We start from the raw sequence: 21,600 nt of genomic DNA, 5'->3' as shown, positions 1-21,600 counted from the left end.
CCAACTGAGATAGACCTGAGGGGGAAGGGGAAGGGTTGCTAAAATGATACCTCTGGGGCATAGCTCTGCCATTATCACACTCAAGAAAATATCACACTCGAGAAACCTTTCATGACATCCTTGTTACTACTACCCTGTGGAAACAGCCAAATACCTCCTGGACGCCTGCCTGCCTTTCCAACTTAGTTTCATTATTCTCCTTCTTAAATTCTTATGTTCTAGCCAAACAAGATTGTTGGCTGAATCCCAAGACCCATATGTCATTTACCCCCAGCAGTCCTATTTGTAGAAACCATTACCCTTGGAGCATAGCCTCATTCATCTAAGAGTTCACTCCTGTGCCACTTTCTTCAGAACTTTTACTACATTTGACTTCTGATCTATATCTTCCCCTTCTCAAATTTTTTTAGAACACGGTAGTATTCTCATTGTAACTGGCATCATATTATGCTTTTCTTATTATGCATGTTGTATTATGGCCCTACTCCTGAACATAAACTTGTTGACCTCAAGAACAATTTCAGTTTTTATTTCTATATTCCCAGCATCTAACATGGTTATCAGACACATCAAATTTACTTATAAATGTTAATTGAATTGAATGTATATTTTACAAAGTTCTTTACCCATATAGTGTTAAGAATATTAGCCACTCTCCCAGTCTTATAGATGAACAGAGTCTCAGAAAGGTTAAGGTACTTATAAGCCTTCAGTCATCCAAGTCAGGAGCATGATTCTATTTGAATTTAGGTCTCTGATATGTTAGTCAAAATCATTAAGCACTTAATTATAGTTTCGTTGTCTCTCTCTTACAAACCTTTCCTTTTAGCTAATTTAATTTTTAGTTTTTCTGAGTACAGTTCATGTATTTTTGGTGATACTAGAATCATAATTTCTTGTAATAAGCACAGCAACTTTTTTTAGCAGTATTTACTCATAGATATATTTGGTAAATTCACCTATTATAACTAAGGAATTCAAACAAGTGAAATTTTATGAACATCAGTAGGTCTGCTCTTGCTAAAAATGATCCTGTATTATGTAACTTCAAATGCCATTGACTATGTTCAATTTTTAATCCCTTTTGCATTTTGCTTCTTTATCATTATTTTATATTTTGTATTGTCTTTCATGTGAAAATTTTGTATTAAAATGTATTAAATTCCATTTTTTCAATTGGCAAAAGTTATTTTTGATATTGTGTTTCTTTTGAACTTCCATGATTTGTGACCATACAGCATCAAAGGATGAATACTGGAATTATGAAAAATAGATTTTGGGGACACAGAGTAGCCAGGGGTCATTGTGCTACATGCCTTCCCAAATATAACCCAAATATAACTCTTCATTTCAAGCCTCTACTTAGCCCATTGATTAGTCGTGCTAGCAGACTGACTCAATAGGTTGTCCAGCTAACTGCACGTTAGAGCCTGGACAGCTGTCATTCCTAATCCATTTTATTTTTCCTTACCTGGATAGTATTAAACTGATCTCTTTTGTGTGGTTACAGGTCTCATTTAAGAGGCTTGGCAGTATTTTAGGACTTGATGAAATCATCCCTGTGACTGCAAATTATGGAATCTTCCATAGAATCAAAATTTCAAGTGACCCTAAAGGGCATTGGAGAGACACACAGTGTTCATAAGTAATCATGCTGCCACATGTTGTCAGTAGTGACTTTGACTTAAGGAATTTGACATAAGGTAAAAGTCAGTCACATATCAAGAACCAGTGATGATGCTTGGGTGGCTTGAATGCTGGCATTCGTTATCTATGGACTGTTACAAGACTGAAAGAAGAAAGCCTCCATTATGTTGGAGGACATGAATCCACGTAAGGAAAAGGCAAGGCTGGAATGGGACTTGAAGTTGGAGGAAGGATCCCCTTTCTTGAGGACACAGATCAATACATTTTGCTCAGTAGGCATTTATTGAGAGCCTACTAGGTCCATGATATTTTGTTGAATACTGAAGATATACCAACAGAAGTGAAAGCATCCCTGTCCACAAAGAACATTTTACTATTAAACAGTTCTGAACAACCTTGCCCTTTTTGCTATTTCTTACTTATGAGTGATGAATTTTTTTTATTCCTTAGGGAGTTAAGCAAGATTGGGGGATTTTTTTTTAGAGATGATAAAAAGCTCATGGAAATTCAAGACTATTGTTTAAATGGAAAATCATAGACTGCTAACCTTAGTAGATTGCCTTGTTAACCACTGCATACCTCTGATTGTCTTGTCAGTGGATCATTATTTTAAAAGTAGCTTTCTCTTTAATCTGCAGTCAAAATTAGTACTGCCCAACTGCTCCCAACCTTCCTTGGTTGTGAACAGCTCACCCATAATCTGATTCCTCAGCTAGTATCCAATAACCTATTAGAAGTATTGAAGTATTAGAAGTATTTACTTTAGTTGATTTGTCCCCCTTTTGTCTGCCTTAAACTGTAGCTATCTGAAAGTTTATCAGTTTTAAAAAGGAAGAAAAACGGTTTTTGTTTATATTGCCAAAAATTTGAGATGAAGTTGGTTAAGTAACTTGCTCAGGATCACACAACCAATTTGGAGTAATATGAAGATTGCAACTAAGTGTTTCTGACTGGTGATCCTGAAACTGTAAGAACTTCTCTATAAATTAATTTGCTGTGTTTTCCTTCTGTGTTCTAGCTAAATTATACTCAAATATGTATGGAGTATATTTGCATACATAATATATAAAGAAATATATACATGGCTCTATGGAATTAATGCTCAGTAGGAGAAAAATGTTTAGCCTTTCACAGAGATTAAAACAGTTTATTGGGGAAGAAAAAAGAGCAGTGTGGAAAGATTTTCCAATAAACTTTTTTTAGTTTTATAAATGACGATTCCGATCTGTTAGTTATAGCTTGCCAAGTGTTAACAATGAATCACTTAAATTCTATAAGTATTTACCTTAACTTAAGCTTTTTTAAAGGCATTTATTGAAAGCATGCTTATATTTTGATCTAAGAACACAATGTAAGTATGCATATATAGTTGTATCTGTGTGTGTATATGTTAGATTAAGAGCTCCTTGAGGACTTTTTTTGCCTTTGTGGTCAGAGGGAAGTGGGGGTTGGGGGTGGGGGGTTAACCTGAATGCATAACACATAGTAGATTATATGACAAATTCTTAACTGTAGCTGCAGTCAACTAGACATCATGGAAATTTAGGGGGTAATATTTTATCTTGTTCTTTTTGTAATACTTACTGGACTTATATGTTCATTATTTTTGTGAATAAGATACAGCACTAAATAATAAATGACAGTAATTGGGTACATCCAGAAAATTTATATTTTTTAAAAAAATTTGATTTCAGTTAAAAATTTCCAAAGGGTCACATTCAAGTGCATTCAAATAAGAAAGCAATATATTTGTACTTTGAAATTTGTTTGTTTATGTGTTTATTGACTGCAGTAGAGACTTAGGTTATTTTAGGTTAAATGACATCATTTTTATTCTTTAGACTAACATTTTAATTTGCACTATTTTCTTAGTTCTCATTAGCCAAAGCTCTTTTTGAATAATATCAAATTAGAAAAAAGAGAAGAGAGATAGTCAGGGATTGGTCTTATTAACGGCCCCTTTGTCACATTTTAGGGAGCAGTGACTAGCAAAGGAGGAGATATTTTATTGATTTGAAAAATGTGGTGGTATACCTTCTGTTGTAATAACTAACTAGAATAGGGTGGCTGTGCCCAGCTATACATGCCCAAGCTGTGCTCAGGAAGGTCAGTTGGCTTGCTGATAGGACTCTTGATCACTTAGACTGGTGGAAAGTGACTGAGAGGTTAATCAGTTTTTCCACTTAATACCCTTCATCCCCAAATGTTGGTTCTATCTTTCTTCATCTCAGTATTTCACATTGTAAGGAAGAAGAATGTTTAAGCAAGTCAGGTTATCCCAATTATTTTCAGAGTACACATGGGACTCTTATATTGAAGCCTTGATAAATGAATGAAATAATGGAAATGTAATTATGTAAGTTTCTGATGGTTATCTTGTGGTGAAGGACCAAGTGATTATAAGTGCATGGTATTTTACAGGAAAATCCTGATTTAGTAGTTTTTAAAAATCTTTTTCAGTTCAGTAGCATAAGTGATGTTGGGAATCTTTTTCTGAATTTTAACTAAAAGTTGTAAGTGAATAAGATGAAATTTGGTATTATATACTTATATCTGTTGATGTCATTATCTCTGAACAAAGGGTTCCAATGAAGGGGAACTAACATTTATATGGTACCTACTAGGACCCAGACATTATGCTGAACTTTTAAAACTATTATCTTATTTGATCATTTGAAAGATATAATTATAATAATATCCTGTTCACAGAGCTCATACGACCCAGTATCCATCAGTAAAGTTACTTGTCCAATAGTAGAGATGAAGAGATGAGTTTGTGCCATTCTTTTCTCAGTGCTTCCTCTAGTTCTTCTGTGATCATCAGCATGTGTCACTATAATGTAATGATCCTGGAAAATGTACTATTTGCCACATAACCCACTAGGTTAAAGTTATGACCTTAGTGTCATCAGCACATTACCAAAACTAAGATTAATCAGTATAATTATATTTAATGAATACCTTTGGGGTGATGCCAAAGGTTTTATTTCAGAAAGGGGAAAATGTGAGTAAGAAATCTCAAGAGGACATTAAAATGACATTTTGATTTGAAATAGATGTTAATATTTTGTAAATTATTGGTGTATTTTTGCCAGGCAAATAGATAATGTAGAGGACAAAGCCAAAAATAGGTCATAGACAAAGAATATTTTCCTTTGCAAACTGAGACTGATATATCTAGGATTTTATGTATTCTCTGTATCAAGTCTCATGTGGTTAAGCTAATACTATGCTATGCCCGTATTAGAAAATATTAACTTTGGTTCTCAGATTCCATGATTTGGCTTATTATATGCAACCAAAGTTCCCCTTACCTGAATAGAAGTAAATAAGGCAAAAAGCACTATAACTAGAATTCGAAATTTTAAAAATAAGTTATTTGTAGTGTGTGTGTGTGTGTGTGTGTGTGTGTGTGACATAATATAATAGAACAAACCGAACATCTTTGTACAGGGAACATTTTGAAAGGTTCTCCCTTTATTAATTTATTAATTAACACAGAAAAATTGTTGATGTTTTTTAGAGACCCAAACTTATTTGTGAGGTGAAATCTGATTTACGTTAATTTGAGAATCGAGAGTTCTATTATAACTTAGGTGTGCTACTTATTTCCTTAATCAGGCAAACTTTTTTAAAAAAATTCCATTTTCTGTGATGAACAATAAACTGGCACAAGGAGTAGTTTGTTTGGAAGTGTTTGTTTTCTTTTTAGTTTTTTTTTTGCAAGGCAAATGGGGTTAAAGTGGCTTGCCCAAGGCCACACAGCTAGGTAATTATTAAGTATCTGAGACCGGATTTGAACCCCAGGTACTCCTGACTTCAGGGCTGGTGCTTCATCCACTGCGCCACCTAGCCACCCCCTAGAAGTTCTTTTTTTTTTTTTAGCCTTCTCTTCACCCTTCTGCTCCCATAATCTTTTTTATTTACATGTTAATTTACATTAAATCACACATTTTCTTAGATAATTCACACTTCAGTTATTTATTTATTCATCTATCTATCTATTCATTCATTGATTCACTCATTTATTTATTTGTTTGTCTGGTTTTTTATTTATTCACTCATTTATTAATTTATTCATTCATTTATTTATTTTAGTTTTATTGATTTGTCCCTTAATGCTTTTTCATTCTTTTTCTCAGTCTGATTAATCTTGGAATTTTTATCTCCTATATTTTAATGAGAAAGGGGACATTCATATCAACAAAATTTCAATTGATATAATTTTATAAAATCATTATTCTGGTAAGGAAACCTTTTTCTAGATACTTATTTAAGTATCTACTTTCTTCTTTACGTATCATGGTATGGCTCCAGTTCTGGTACAATTACTTAAACCTTTCAGATATTCACAGCAGCTCCCAAGACTCTAAGAATGAATCAAAGCAACCAGTGAAGAGGTAAGAGCAGGTGGCCAGGAAGTTCTCTGGGGTCTCACATGTTCCCTGGCAAAGTCTTAAAACTATTTTTATGCCCTTGCCGAATGAGCCTGCAAACCAAGGCCCAAATCAATCCACCTGTAGGCAAAGTTAAATCCAAAAATTCTAGACCTGCTTCATCAGTCTTGACTTAACAGCAGCAGTGGATGATGGTTTGAAAATGGAGGGGGGAGGTGTCAACCCAGTCCTAACTCCCCACCAGTTCCACCAACATCCTGGCCCACAGAAGGTTTGCCTTAGTGTTGACTTTAATTTCCTCCCTACTTCAGTCTTTAATTTCTGTCTAAGAGCTAGTTCTCATCACAGACTACCTCCATGAACTTGTGGGCCTCATTTTTAAAGAAAGCTTCCACAATTTGACCATATTTTCTCTATCTTTTTTGTTTGTTTGTTTGCTTTTTGCTAGGTGATGGGGTTAAATGACTTGCCCAAAGTTACATAACTAAGTAAGTATGAAGAGTCTGAGGCCAAATTTGAACTCAGGTCCTCCTGATTCCAGGGCTGATGCTGTCACCTCCCTGCACTAACCCAACCCAACCCAACTGCCCCTGATCATATTCTCTTGATAACATCCAGGTCAAGGAAATTCTAGACTCCCAGACAGGATATCCTTTACTTGGGCCAATATTTTCTTCACTTCTTAGCACTACACTTCAGGAAGGGTATTAACAAATTAGAATGTGTTCAGAAGAGGGAAACCAAGATGTTTAGGGGATTAAACATCGTTCCATACTAGGTTCATTTGGGGAGGAAATGGAGAATGGTTAGCCTAAAAAAAGGTTGAGGTAGACTTGCATCAAGTATTTGCAGGATTGGGGCAGCTAGGTGGTGCAGTGGATAAAGCACCAGCCCTGGAGTCAGGAGTACCTGGGTTCAAATCTGACCCCAGACACTTAATAATTACCTAGCTGTGTGGCCTTGGGCAAGCCACTTAACCCCATTTGCCTTGCAAAAACCTAAAAAAAAAAGTATTTGCAGGATTATCAAATAGCAGAGAGAATAGACCTGTGGCTAGGAGGAGGAATAAGCATTTGCTATAGAAGCAGATCTGGACTTGATTTAATTTAAGGTGAGGAGGGGAACCCTTTAGAACAATTGGAGTGGAATGGGCAGGTGGATAGCCTTTTCCCTATTCCTGGAAAACTGAAAGAGGAGGAGTAAATGATTACTTGTCAGCATATATTATCAAACTTAGGTGGTCTTTAAGTTTCATTCCAGATCTCAGGAAGGCACTTTTATTTATATTTAAATTCCTAGTCATAACTTAGTTTTGATCATTTGCCTTTTTCTCTTTAAATTAGATTTCAAGAGAGAATCATTCTAGTTTAATCACGGTACTATTTTTTTTTAAATAAACCTATATTATTTGCCTGGTCTTTAGTACTTTTCTCACCTCCCTATCCCTCTGAAATGACTAAACTTTTTGTTGCTACTACTAAACCTAATTAACAGTTTGACAGTCCTAGACTTTATATCAGTCATGGGTGGTTTTTTTTTTTGCAAGTAGTACTATTGAAAAGTCTTCTTCCTTGTAATTCTGTGTCTATTTTTCTTTTTTGAGACTAAGTAAGGAAAATCTTAGAAGGCACTAGAATCTTCCAATGATGCTATTTAATTGTTATTGTTGAACTACTGTTGTAGCCTTTGAGGAACTAAAGTTGAGGATTGCACAGTCTGTGGAAGCGAGTGGAGATACATTACAAATGAGTTTAGGAGAGAAGCAGTAAAGATAGTAATCTGGGAAATGTATGAACAGAAAAAAAGTAGGCTAATCAAATAGCCAAAATGATGAACAGATGATGAATGGTTGCCTGTTCTGTATATTGGTATCCATGCAATGTTGAGAAGACATTAACAAGGCCCTCAGGCCAGCTGTTCATAGTGAATCTATAGGAATTATAGACATGAGTCATGGAGGAAAGTCTAATAGGTTGTGGGAGGGAGTTCCAATATATCAGTGAAGTCCCTACTCCATTAGAATATTATAGATTGTATCTATCACTAGCACCATGTCGTGCCCCCTATCATAATTTGCCATCAGAATATCTAAGTTGAAAGGGGGGAAAGACCTTTTATAAATGCTTAGAATAATTCCTTTTAGATTTGCCTTAAAATAGAAGGTTCTACCTCACTGGATTTCTTTTATAGCCAACATAATGAGATTAAAAAGCTTAAAGATTGAATTTCATCTTTAAGGACCAAATGATTATTAAAAATCATTACATTTGGTTTTGTTTATTATATTTGTCAAAAATTAGTCCTCTGTTTCAATCTATGAGTATTTTCCATCATCTGTTCAATTGTAGTACAGAACTTCAGAAAAATCTTGATCCGATCAGTTGCATTGTCAGTTTTTCCCCTGTGATCTAGACTTGGCTTGCTGAGAGAACCTGGTCTATAGGAATACCTCTTTTGGGGAGCTCTTTATAGGAGGTAGCATGTGCCAGAAAGCTCTAACCTCCTCTTGGATTTGGATGGATGATGGCCCAACTGCTGATGGACTCTGGAAAGAAAGTTCCCACCACCAATGTCCTTGCTATATCAAGACTAGTTAAGCATCAGAACAGCATTTTCTATCATTGAAAATAAAATCACAGAAGTTGCACTATTTTTCCATTGTACTCTAAGGAATCCATGGTCACTCCATATGACTTGTAACTGAAACCTCTTTTTTTTTAAGTGTTTGCTCCTTGAGAGCAAAGACCTATTGCTTCTATTTGTATCCTCATTACTTATCATAATGAGCTACATATAGTAAGTAATTAATGCTTTTTCACTAATTCATTTATTGAATAAACAAAGCAATTGAGTTTCTTAATATAACTAAAGACTGTGATCATTCTTAGAGGTTTCTCTTCCAGCTTTGTGGTTTCATCTTTTGTTTAAACACATTTGCTACCGGATAATTATATTTTTTTTAAAAAAATGTGCCTTTTTTCACTGAATATTTCTATACAGTGAATTTGCTTATCCTGGCTAAGTAGGTTCCTACTAATTATAAACCCAATTTGAAAAAAAAAAGCATGTTTAAATTTCTTAGTGATAAAACTGTAATGGGAAAATACTCTGACTTATTCCTAAATCTTTCTAGGTTAATGATTCAACTTCAATAAGTTTCTTATATTTGATATGCAAGGCAGAGAGGATCTCAACAGTAGGACTTGAGGGGAAGGGCAGGAGAGGGGGATTATCTTAAAATTAGTTTTTCCAATAAAAGCCTAACTTTGTTTTAATCAATATTGAATTATTACTTTGACACATTCCAGAAAAGATCAGTTTCCTTTCAATTGCAGAATGGAAGTTTTGTAAGATTTGTGATTTGAGTCTCTGCCGAGTCTGATTTGACTCTAAACAGTTAGGTTCATCATCATCATCATCATCATTATCATCATTAATTGCCCCAGTGCCCATTGTGAAGATCATCCTTTAAATTTTCTTGATAACGTATCATTTTATTGGGAACATCTAACATCATTTTATTAAGTAGTAAAATCCAAGCTTAAATATCTGTAGTAACAAAACTAGTTAGATATACAGAAATGAAATTTTGGAGTATTCCATTCATTAAAAAAATGGAAATAAATGCTGAAGTTTCAATAAACATCACAATTTAGTCTCTGTATCTTAAGTGCTATTTCATTATTACTTAGAAACACTTCTTTTTACAAAATTGGAACAGTTCTACATATAAGACTCATCTACGTATAAGAGACATCCATCCCAACAAATTCACTTTTTTCCTGTTCCATGGAAAACTGTATTGTTGGATTTGAACATTACGATAAGAACAGAGAGGTTGTGTGGGAGGGGACAGAATATGAAGTTGTTCTTGGTTTGGCTTTGGAATGAATACTGAAGGAAATTTCATGCTTCTATTTTGAAAGAATACTCTAAAAATCAATTGGGCCCTACCCTAGAGGCAGAAGTAGTTTTTATGTAAGCTTAAGCTATCTATAGGCACCTCTCTCCTCAAGAAAGTATCTGGTATTATTCTTGCTACCGCCAGTGGTGGAAATGTCTTCATTAAATTTTTTTTCCAGCATTTATTTTCTTTAAGCACCCCCACCCGAAAACCAAAGCAAAACCCTTGTTAACTAGCAAAACAAATGGTCATATTGGCTATATCCAAAAATACACCTCTTTGTCTCATCCTGCATCTTGAGTCTGCCACTTTTCTCTTGGGAGGTTGGGGAGCATTCTTCATCCTAGGCCCTTTGGAATTGAGGTTGGTTATTGCACTGATCAAAATTCTTAAGTCTTTCCCATTTATTTTTTCTTTACACAATGTTGCTGTTAAACTTTAAGACAATGAAAGGGAAAGGGCAATGCTTAATTCAAAGGATTGAATTGAGCCCCTATCATGGAGATGCTATTTAGTAACATAGGATGAGGAGGAAGGCTTAGTACCTACCCCTTAAATCATTTCTTATAGGCAGTTTCCTAGTCCACTTAATGTGTAATAAAGATTTTGCAGAAAATAAGGCTTAGAATATTGAGGTTTCAAAGTAGTCACAATTGGTTTATTTCATCTTTTCTCCTTGTGGATGGTTGTTCCGATATATTAAGCTTATTCTACGTGTCTTTGTTTCACATGTAAATCCAGTGTAGCACAGAGGAAAACATTTCAGGCTGGACATCCTAAAGCCTCGGTCTTAGTCCAAGGCCATCACAAAGCCTCTGTTTGAACTTGAGCCAGGTGACTGCCCCCCCCCTCAAGAGTCTCAGTTTCTATATCTGTAAAATGAAAAGGTTTGACTAGATGATTTCTTCAAAGTCTCTTATCCTGTTCTGAAGCTCTACTTCTCATTGTAGTCACCTGATTCTTGTGCTTAAAACCACGTTATAGAAATTGGACATTTGTTTTTAATAGTTTGAGGGTGAAAATGGGACTTTGTTCATTTCCTCAGCTCAGTGTTAGCGAATTAAATTCGCATGGATTGGTATTTATTTTCAAGTTTCCATTTTTAGCCAGGTTTAAATATTTAAACAGTTAATCCTGGAAAATTTCCTGATGAATTTACTGGAATACAGAACACAAACATTCCTACCACAATCTGAAGTCCCCCTCTTAATAGTATAACTAGGAATTGTGCTTTTTGGAATATATGTTATTTGCATATATTTTCATATAGAATATCTCTATAAATAAAATTACAGCTAATTCCAACAAAAGGTAAACTCTTGACTGATAATACCCAAAGAAAAATAATCTCCCTTGGAGAGTATTGCAGAACACTGTAATCTTTTGAGACCTACTAAGGAGGAAGAGTTTAGTTTTTCTAAGAATAATGTGATTCTTTTCCTCCTGGGCTCTTCCTCCCTTGGAGTTCTAGTTCCCCTTCCTTTCTCCCACTTGAAAGTTGGTTTCCTTATTGTTTCACTATCTCACTAGTGCAGAGAAAGAAAGCTCTAGCTCTACCTATTGATATATGACATCACTGATACACGTGCTCCTTCCTGGGACAAACATGTATAAGTTTTAAAGGGAAAATACATTTTTAAAATCAGTGATGGGGATAGGGAGTGAACCAAGAGCACTGCCACTGCCCTTGAAGGTTTTGTGCAGCCGCAAACTGTGGTAACTAATGCCCGGGAGAGAATGGAAGTCCTGAATTTCAGTATGCCCTCTGACCTTATGAAGTGCTGGTGCAGGGAAAGCCACTTCTTTCTGTTTGCCTCAGTTTCCTCAACCTTAAAATGGAGATTTTAATCATCCTTGCTTTCCAGGGTTGTTATTAGGATGAAATGGGATAATATTTGTGAAAAGCACTGATACAGAGTAGATATCATGGAATACTCATTCCTTTACCCTTTTAGAGAGTTGCCTAAAATACTGAGGTTAAGTGATTTGCCCAGAGTTAAACAAATGACAATTCATGAAGGTCTGAACAGATGTAAACTTTTTTTCTTTTAAGGGGGGATGGGAGGAAGACATCATCATCATCATCATCATCATCATCAATTCCCAGTTTTTCCTTTTATATGAAATACTATCCAATATTGAGACATAAAATAAACTTAAAAAATTATTTAAACATTCAAACAGTTTACACAATGTTGCTGTTAAACTAAAAGACAATGAAAGGAAAGGGCAATACTTAATTCACAGGATTGAATAGAGCCCCTATCATGGAGATGCTATTTAGTAACGTAGGATGAGGAGGAAGGCTTAGTACCTACCCCTTAAATCATTTCTTATAGGCAGTTCCCTATAGACTTGAGACACTTGAAATATTTTCAGTTTTTCCTTTCTTTATTTTTGTAATTTTAAAGATACTGTATCATTAAAAGATTTTAAAAGAATTCTTTGATTAATCTGGATTTGCTTGTGTTGACATTCCCTTCCTCTGTTACTATCTCACTCCATACACTTCCTTTTCCTTTCATTTCTCCCTTTTTCTCCCTGCCTCCCCTCCTATTTCGCCACTTACTCAGACCCTCTTCTCTCTTTTCTTCCTTTTCTTCTTCTCTTCCCTCTCTTCCCCTTCTCTTAATAGTTTTTTTTCAGGATCAAAAAGGAAATGAAAGTCTTTGAACAGAAAATTAGTGGCATTAAAAATATAATAATTTATAACCCCTCTTCACCTTTCTAATTTCAGAGTTCTTCTGTGTCCCCATCTGCCAGTTTCAGAACTGCAGAGAAGCACAGAAACTCAACAGACTATTCATCAGACAGCAAAAAACAGAAAACTGAAGAAAAGGAAATAACAACTCGTTATGTAAGCTCATATTCACTTTGGTTGATGCTAGTCTTACTTTTTGGTACTGTAATAGCCACTTTTCCTTTAACTATTTTTGTCTAAAACTAGGATTAAAGGGGACAATAAACCTTTTTAAAACTGAAATGCTAAACATTTGGTATAGTTTTTAGTACTTTCTCTAAATCTCCACTTTTCAAAGTGGTGTTTTTTTGTTTGTTTTTTGTTTACTGTGTATTTGAGTTTTATTATTGTCATTGCTGCTCCTAGTTTGGACCAACAGTCCCAGGTATCCTGGTCCCTCTGTTTCACTTGATCACTTTATTTAAATAGGTCAGATTTTCTTCTCCCCTTGCTAATGACATTGCAGATTTATGGTGTTTTGTGCCCAGCTGCAAATGGCAAGGGAAGCTAGCTGTTTTGCAATAAGTGATGCTGTATTTTAGATAGTCAATAGAATGTAATTTCCCATCATGTTGTATGATATATTCAGGCTATCCTCAAGAGTAATTTAGATTTACCAAGAATTATTCAATGCCTGAGTAAGCTCACCTCAGCTCTGTGGGGTTGCAGAGCTTGGCAGGGGTTTGTTTAGCTTTACTGTCTAAAAATATAATTCTCTTCTGAAAAAACAACAACAACAAAACATCTTCCCAATTGTCAATGCAGGACAGTGATGGAGAGAAGAGTGATGACAACTTGGTAGTTGATGTTTCCAATGAGGTACGTGTGCCTCTCTGATGACAACGAATGTGCTTCTCTTGTTTTCCGATACACACCAGATGTACTCATGAAATAATGGGTCTTGTTATTCAGAATGTTTTCTTAATTTCTGCTGAGACCCAACTGTTGTTCACCTTGGGGCTCTTTTTCACAGAATTCTTATCTTTCCATCAGTGTGAGAGCTCCCTCACCAATGCAGATCAGCCCCTTGGTGCCCTAGTTCCTTGGGTTGCTCTGGCAGCTCCATCCCCTCCCCCTCCCCGTCACCACCTGATAGCTGTTCTTGGAGTGATGAGTTTCTCCAGACTCATCCAGGGCAGCTCTCTGTTGACAGACATAGATAGTCTGTTGCCAGGAACATTTGAGGACTTTCCAGCCCAGGAAGGACTTGCCAGAACTTGTTCTCTAAAGCCACAGTGCCGTGATGTTGGAGCAGGACTTCAGGAGAGGTTTTATGGTTATCATCAAGAGCACTTAACACTTTTTTTCTTTGATGTGAATTATCAAGTAAAACACATAGCTTATGGTCATCTTATCTAACTGTTGGTAGAATCATAGAATTGTGGTTTATTTGTTTTTATAGAACTATATAGTTCTTTCCCTTTGCAAGTCTAGAGTCTTTTATTTGAGCTTTTGAATGGACTGGAAACATTTATGTAACTTATTGAAATCTCTCAGATAAACATTTTCACCCCTTCCCTCCCTCCTTACCTCCCATTCTTCCTTCATCTCCCTCTATTCCCCTAAACTGTAGCTTTGTGACTTCAGGTGCTGCATTAATGTCCATGTTGTTTATTTATAGGATCCCTCTTCCCCTCGAGGGAGCCCAGCACATTCTCCCAGAGAGAATGGCCTGGACAAGACCCGTCTGCTCAAGAAAGATGCCCCAATAAGTCCAGCCTCTATTGCATCTTCCAGCAGTACTCCTTCCTCCAAATCCAAAGAACTTAGCCTTGTAAGCAGCACTTTTTAAAAACTATCTTTTTCTAGGGTATCATTTCAGGATGGGTTCATTCCCCCTTTTCTTCTCTCCCAGCATGGCATTCAGGGAATGTTCCCATCCAGTAGTTCGTTGATAAGACTATAAGACCCATGGTCTTTTTGGAAGGGGGAGAATTTCTTAACTTTCAGATGATGGGTACATTTATGTTGTACATTTATTTTTTGCAAGGTTGGGGGTAGGGAGATTGAGAAATGTGTTCTGAAATATGAATAATTAGACACTGGTGTTTAAGAAAAGTTTTTTTGCTGGTGGTTTTTGTTAAATTAACTTTTCAGTTTGGAAGTGATTTTGTTGCTAACTTTATTTGAATTACCGAACTATATTCAACTGCAAAATTACTTTCCTATCTAAAAAGTAATCTGTCACTTAGAAGAGTGCTTTGACTCCTGCAATGCAAAAAAGCTACTACAAGTTGGGGTCATTTTGCACCCCGCTTTCTCTTTCTTTGTGGCCACAGCTAATCACATTTTCCATGACCAATTAAGTCTCTGAAACCTACCCTTCAAGAAAATTTAAGATAAGTTTGCCTGTAAGATAAGTCTCAGAGAAGGAATGAAAACCCCTGTATTTGTCTGCAGATTGTAAATTGGAGGATATATCTGGTCCTGGAGTGATTTGTTTTGTTTAGTTTTCCTTTAATCCATCAGTGTTCTGCCCTTGTGTGGAAACTGTGTTTTAATGGAAGCTTCTCTGGATGGAATCTTTATGACCATTTAGGCTTGGTCCCTTTTTAATGAAATCTGCTAACCAGGAAGCCTATTTGACTTGAGCGGATTTACTGGGAGCCAGGCTTGAACCACTTACTCTTTAAACATAAGCCACCAGCATGGTCAGTCACAGGCAGGTAGCAATGATTTTTGAATCACACTTAGTCCCTGGCTGATTCAGACCCCTTACCTAGGAAAGGAATGACTCCAGACAGCTGTTAATTCTAGCTTTTCAGTCAACCCCTTTCAATCCTTTATTATGTGCTGACTCTCTATTGCCTTGGGAAATTTTTGTTGATGGACTAGGCATGTTCTTTTTTCAATCTAACATAATTTTGATTGTTCTATACCACTGTTCATGAACACAGTAATTATAAATCTTGATAGGGAGGTTTTTTTTTAATTTAAGGCAATGGGGTTAAATGACTTACCCGAGGTCATCCTTGCTAGGCAATTATTAAATGTCTGCGGTTGGATTTGAACTTAGGTCCTTCTGACTCCAGGGCTGTTGCTCTATCTACTGCACCAACTAGCTGCCCCTGATAGGGGTTTTTAAGGAAAAATAAATGTCTTTGATTTTTGTCTCTGCTAGAATGAAAAATCTACTACTCCTGTGTCAAAATCCAACACTCCCACTCCAAGAACTGATGCTCCAACTCCAGGCAGTAATTCCACTCCAGGGTTAAGGCCTGTTCCTGGAAAACCACCAGGTGTTGACCCATTAGGTTTGTAAACAAATCAAATAAAATGTCTTTTATTACTTTCTTTTTAGTCTTGATAAACTTGCATGTGATATTTTGCTAGACAAAGGGGATTATTGAATGGAAGCTATTAAAGCATTGAGTGACTTCAAAGCATTAAAACAAATCGGTTTCTATCATGGACATTATTGTTATTGTCTTTAGGATTCTGTTTGAGAAGATCGTTTTATTTCAGTTGTGATTTTCCTTTTTTTTTCTCTCTCCCCCCCCTCTATTTTTTCCTTTAGCTTCAGGCCTAAGAACCCCTATGGCAGTCCCATGTCCTTATCCGGCTCCATTTGGAATTGTTCCACATGCTGGGATGAATGGAGAGCTGACCAGTCCAGGAGCTGCATATGCTGGCCTACACAACATCTCCCCTCAGATGAGTGCGGCTGCTGCTGCTGCCGCAGCTGCTGCCGCCTATGGAAGATCTCCTGTGGTATGTTTCTGGAACTTTTATCGTTTAGGAAAAATTATGATAGCAATCAGAATCCTCACATTATCTCTTATAGACAGGCTGCTATGAAGAGATGATGCCACATTAGGAGTATTAATAGAAGGATTGTTGTATTTTCATAAAATGAAGTCCTCTTTTCTCGTCTAGAAAGTCAAACCAGAACAAGTTTCACCATATTAAGCTTTTGTTTGTTTTTGTTCTGCTTGGGAAAAACTGCAGGTTGGTTTTGATCCACACCATCACATGCGTGTGCCAGCGATCCCGCCAAATTTGACCGGCATCCCTGGAGGAAAACCGTGAGTATTACTCTGCCATTGCATTAAACTAATTGTTGCTGAAGTCGTTTTTCTTTGCTGCTTAGTCCTACTCTTGGCCACTGAGTCTTACTGCACTGTAGCATCTCTTTCTGAGCTGTGAGATAATTGGTGGGACTTGTAAGACTTGAGTTTTTTTCCTTAAGGTAAGTTCTTATTTCTCTCTTAATACAGGAAGGAAGTAATGGGGGGCGCAGGGCTTTATATTTTCAGTTTGAAATCCTGAGCTTCCAGTATCAAAATGCAAATTGCAAGGGGATCTCTTAACAATCCTGTCTTCTCTTCTCCAAACTTGCTGGTTTAAAGACAGTTCCTTTGTTCACCAAAGTCCAGCTATTTCCTGTCAGCACACTTTGTACTCCTAGCTTGAACATGCTTAAAAGCACATAAAAATGTCTGGACAGCTTCAAAACTCTGGACCACATCCTGGTGCCACTCTGCTTCTGACTTTCCCAATACAGCTGACCAGTTAGACTTCTTGGTCACCTGGTACTAGGGAATCATTGTCCTTATAGTTCTTTTGAGTTACAAAAGTTCAGCCCTCCTTTTCTAGTAGACTCCATACAGTCCATCTCCTTTATATATTTTAGTTTTCTTTGTTGCTTTTTCCTGAGCACTCCTTGCCTGCTCTTTGCCGAGACTGTACTAGATGTATGCAATAAGCAGACGTGAACCTATGCCTACATAGGTTATGTATTTGATTTATTATTTTATTGTTAGCTTATTTTAATTTTTTTTGTTATTTGATTATATTATTGCTTATTATCAGTAACTTCTGAGGAACTGGCATGCCTCTCCCTTCTGAAGTTGATGGTATGGTCTTATTTAGAGCCTTTCATTCAATCAGTTAATTGTGTTTTTTTTAATTGACTTATTACATGCAAAGCATTATGCTTTAATACTAAGGGGAAATGTGAAGGTAAATATCTTGCAGTTTAAGTAAAAAACACTAATGTTCTTTCTAGTAACCTGCTCCATACCACATCATTCCTATTCACTTTCCTTATATTTGCCATTATTATCAGTTGTCATGTCATGGTTATTCATATTGGTCATATTGGTTCCAGGCATTTTGGTGTATCCATTTTGGATTTTTGGCTATCAAATCTGAACCTACATACTCTATTCTCAGCCCTCCCCCCCTTAAATTTCTTTATACTTTCCATGACTTCACAGCCATTGTCTATTTTGATGACACCTAATGTTGGTCTCCCAATCCTTTTCTAAACTCTGGATCTCTTAATGATTCATAAGATATCTCTATCTTTCCCGTTAGCAAAACACTGTTCTTCTAAAAATCAAGCTTATTGTCTTTCACCCTCCTACCCTTTACTCCCCACCCCAAACCTAGGCTTCTTTCTGACTTTGCTGTTCTATAATGGGGTAATGTTGACTTGGCCTACAAGGTTCAAAACCTTGGTATTTTTACTTTGAATTATCCTTTTATGTGTTCTTCTCTCCAGTCACTTAACTATATCCTTAAAAGTCTTTCCTATATGGTCTCTTCTTGGTCTTCCTGCTGTTATCACTGTACAAGATGTTCTTATGGCCTACATTATTTGGTCATGTCATTCCTGTGCTCTCAGGGCCTTTAGAAGCTTCTTTTGCTTTGCAAGAACATTTCAGATTCCTTTAAACGACTTTCAGAGACTTCCACAATCTGCAATCCACCCTACATTTCCAGCCTCTTCTCTTTTTTGCTCTTCTTCATGTTAGACAGGTTGGATTTTCCTCACATCCTTTCCTCTTACCTCTCTGCCCCAATAAAAGGAAAGTGGGGAAAAATATTTTGGACTATGCTTTGATTTCCCTGTTGTTTTTTCCTAGTATTTCTGCTTTTCCTGTCTTATTACCTCTTGAATATCTCCACATTCTTTAAAACTACATCAAATACCAATTCTATTATGGAACTTTTTCTCAATCTCCCTTGCTAATAATGACCTTTTCCTTCAGACTTTTCATAGCACTTCGTTGTTTTTCTTTTATACCTCTCAAATTTGTCAAAAATTATTTTATTATAGGGGGTGTGTGTGTGTGTGTGTGTGTGTGTGTGTGTGTGTGTGTGTATTCATACCTCTTGATTGAATTCTGAGCTCTGTTTTGAACAGTACCTATTTCTTAATTGAACTTCCCTCCATGACCTACCTACTCGTTGTACTCTGTATCCAGTAGATGCTTAATGTTTATTGAATTGAGCCTTTTCATACAATAGCCTCACCTAATTGTGTACATATTTATCTTAACAACTATATTGAATTTTTTAGACCACAAGTTATACCCCCTAGATGTTCAGATAATAGTAAATGTGATTATTTCATGACCTGAATTACATTAAATATGTTAGATAATATCTAAAACTCATTAAGTCATAAAACTTAAATTTCTCACCAAAAATTCCTCCCCGTGCCAAGTACTGTCTTTCTCAATAAAGTTGTATATAATTGTTGTGCATCTCTGACCTAATTACTTTTACAAAATGAACTGTCAGATATTATCTGGAATTATAATTAAATACATGTACCAAACTAATGAACAAAGTAGCATTTATTTGATAATCCACATTGGGGCTGCTTGTCTATTTGGTAGAATTAGCAAAGTCCTACTGAGTTTATAATTGGAATGACAATATAGTTTAATTTCTACATAAAGAAAAATGAACTTTCCCTCTATTTTGCTGTTGGGACTTCTTAATAGTGTTACTGTATTTAAAATATTACAAATTCTGGTCCAAAGGAGAGAAAACAAAATAAATTTATTATTGCAGTATAGAAAGTGAGAGGAATGAATGTATAGCAAACAAAATAAAGATCTTGGAGTCATAGTAAGAAAGCTAATCACCAAACAGTAATAAACCTTTTGGTTTTTCTTTTTAAAAGCAAGATTCTAGGACGGGTAGGTGATCCTCCATACTTAGAGAGTATAATATTTAAAATGGGATTCCATAGCTTAAAATGGGGCACAAAGAGTAGAGAGAAGAAAGGCTATTTTTAATTATGACCTTTAAATAAAAGTATGTATAGGGTCAGAATACAGAAGTTGGTGAAAATATTGAAATAACATTTTTGTACTATATTGGACATTTTCTATCATTGTATTAATCCTATAAGGTAGGTTAGAACCATTTTGCAGACAAAAGAAAATTGAGACATGGTGAAATTGAATGACTTTGCCACAGCAACATATATAACCAGTGATAAATCTCTTTCTGTATAGCTATGTTCCTATTGGCAAAAAAAAGAAGATAGATTTTAAGAGAGTAAAAATAATTAAAAGCTTGATTATCAAACACGTTTATTAACAGTTATAGCTTGGTTTTTTTGGATTGTCTTGCTTTTTTGTCTTGTCTGTCTTTGAATACAATCCTGTCAATGATCTCTGTATCTCTGTTATTTGAGATTTAGTCAGTAATGCAGAAATACTTATGGCCATCACCACTAGGGTAATATATTATTATGAGTTAAGCAGCTTATAAAGATGTTGCTTATAGACATTAAGGGTTTTCATTCTTAATCATTATAGAGAGAAGAGTCTCAAAAAATGAATTCAGGGATCTTTAAGTTTTCCAGTGTAGTTGTTTACATTGGAGGATCTATTCTGAGAGGTTGTGGAATCTCCTTTTTTGGAAGTCCTGTAAAACAAAATAGATTCATAGTGGGATAGGGTGCTATTACTATGTTAAAATTAATGACATTTTATTTTGACATATCCCAGATAAATTATCTTTATCACCTCAGTATTGCAAAAATTAACACCTGACCATTTAAACAAGTTAAGTAAAACCATCTAGTTTAGTGATTGCAATTGACAAGTTTGAACTTTCCACTCATACAATTTGTGATATTTCTTAACACAAGGGAAAGAAGTGTATGTTAGTTAACCTTCATCAGAAACCAAAACTGGTCATTGTATTTAGCCCAGATGAGCTTTTGTATTAAATCAGGTAGATAGATGGGTGACTTTTTAAGGTCTCCAAGTTGCCATATATTTTAATAATAGGATGAATCCATGAAATAATCTTATACCCTCTACACATGTAGATTATAGCTTATATTTGCCTCTTCTTATCCTGGACAATTCTTGTTTATCACTTTCTTCATCTTATGCACAGGTAACCCCGATATAGTCCTGATTTTGAAAGTATGTGTTTGGGAGATATCTGTGCAGGCAGGATTAATGCCAGTTGTTTCCTCACTTTAATCAAGTTTCTGTGATTTTTCAGAAAAGTTGGTTTACATCAAAGTGCTCAAGAGTGTCAGTGCGAGTTTTTGGGAATCAGGAAGACCTGTGTTCAAATGTCATGTCAAATGTTGCTTAGAATAGCTCTTACCTTACAGCATTATTATGAGTATCAAATGAATTAATTATATGAAACATTTTGTATATCTTAGAGTGCCTCATAAATGTTAACTATTTCTATCATTATTACTATAAACTATATATAAAGCCCATTGAAATTCCTTAAAGCTTAAAGCTATCAGGAAGTGATTTTATTTTTATTAAGCCTGATAAATAGAAAATGGATATGATTTGCTTTTAAGATACAGATGAACCCTGAAATTGAGTGCCAGATTTGTCAGGTCACACACTTACTATATTTAATGGATATTTGATACATCATTCACTCCCACAATTGTATTTTTTCACTTCATCTAAAAACTATCTTTTTTTTGGAGAAACATTTTCCAGTGAGATGTAACTGCTATACAACAAATAACAATGAATTCAGTTAATTTGTGTGCGCCCCCCCTGCCCCCGCCCCTGGACATTTCACAATCTAGAGACCTGGATTTTAATTCTTCTTCTGCTTAGCTTTATGCTCTTGGCTGAATCACTTAACCCCCTTAGTAACTGATGAAATTGAATTAGATG

General features: G+C 35.7%; 1 protein-coding gene across 10 annotated transcripts in view; it reads left to right on the top strand.

The window, feature by feature from the left end:
- The window catches only part of LOC141495403 (transducin-like enhancer protein 4), a 165,105-nt gene that overhangs the window by 129,612 nt on the left and 13,893 nt on the right, over window positions 1-21,600 (top strand). For 9 of the 10 annotated variants that reach the window (XR_012470761.1, XM_074196692.1, XM_074196695.1 and 6 more), the window contains 6 exons: window positions 12,686-12,805; window positions 13,454-13,507; window positions 14,310-14,462; window positions 15,810-15,942; window positions 16,206-16,399; window positions 16,637-16,713. Coding sequence is in view for 9 of the 10 variants with exons in the window: in XM_074196692.1 (XP_074052793.1) it covers window positions 12,686-12,805; window positions 13,454-13,507; window positions 14,310-14,462; window positions 15,810-15,942; window positions 16,206-16,399; window positions 16,637-16,713 (731 nt within the window). In the remaining variant the exon portion in view is untranslated. The remainder of the gene's footprint in view (window positions 1-12,685; window positions 12,806-13,453; window positions 13,508-14,309; window positions 14,463-15,809; window positions 15,943-16,205; window positions 16,400-16,636; window positions 16,714-21,600) is intronic. The other variant, XM_074196690.1, reaches the window with a different exon arrangement.

Source organism: Macrotis lagotis, chromosome 8, assembly GCF_037893015.1.
Source record: "Macrotis lagotis isolate mMagLag1 chromosome 8, bilby.v1.9.chrom.fasta, whole genome shotgun sequence".
In the NCBI taxonomy this organism is placed as follows: Eukaryota; Metazoa; Chordata; class Mammalia; order Peramelemorphia; family Peramelidae; genus Macrotis; species Macrotis lagotis.
The sequence above is the reverse complement of the archived record's forward strand: the minus strand, read 5'-3'. Positions and strand labels throughout refer to the sequence as shown.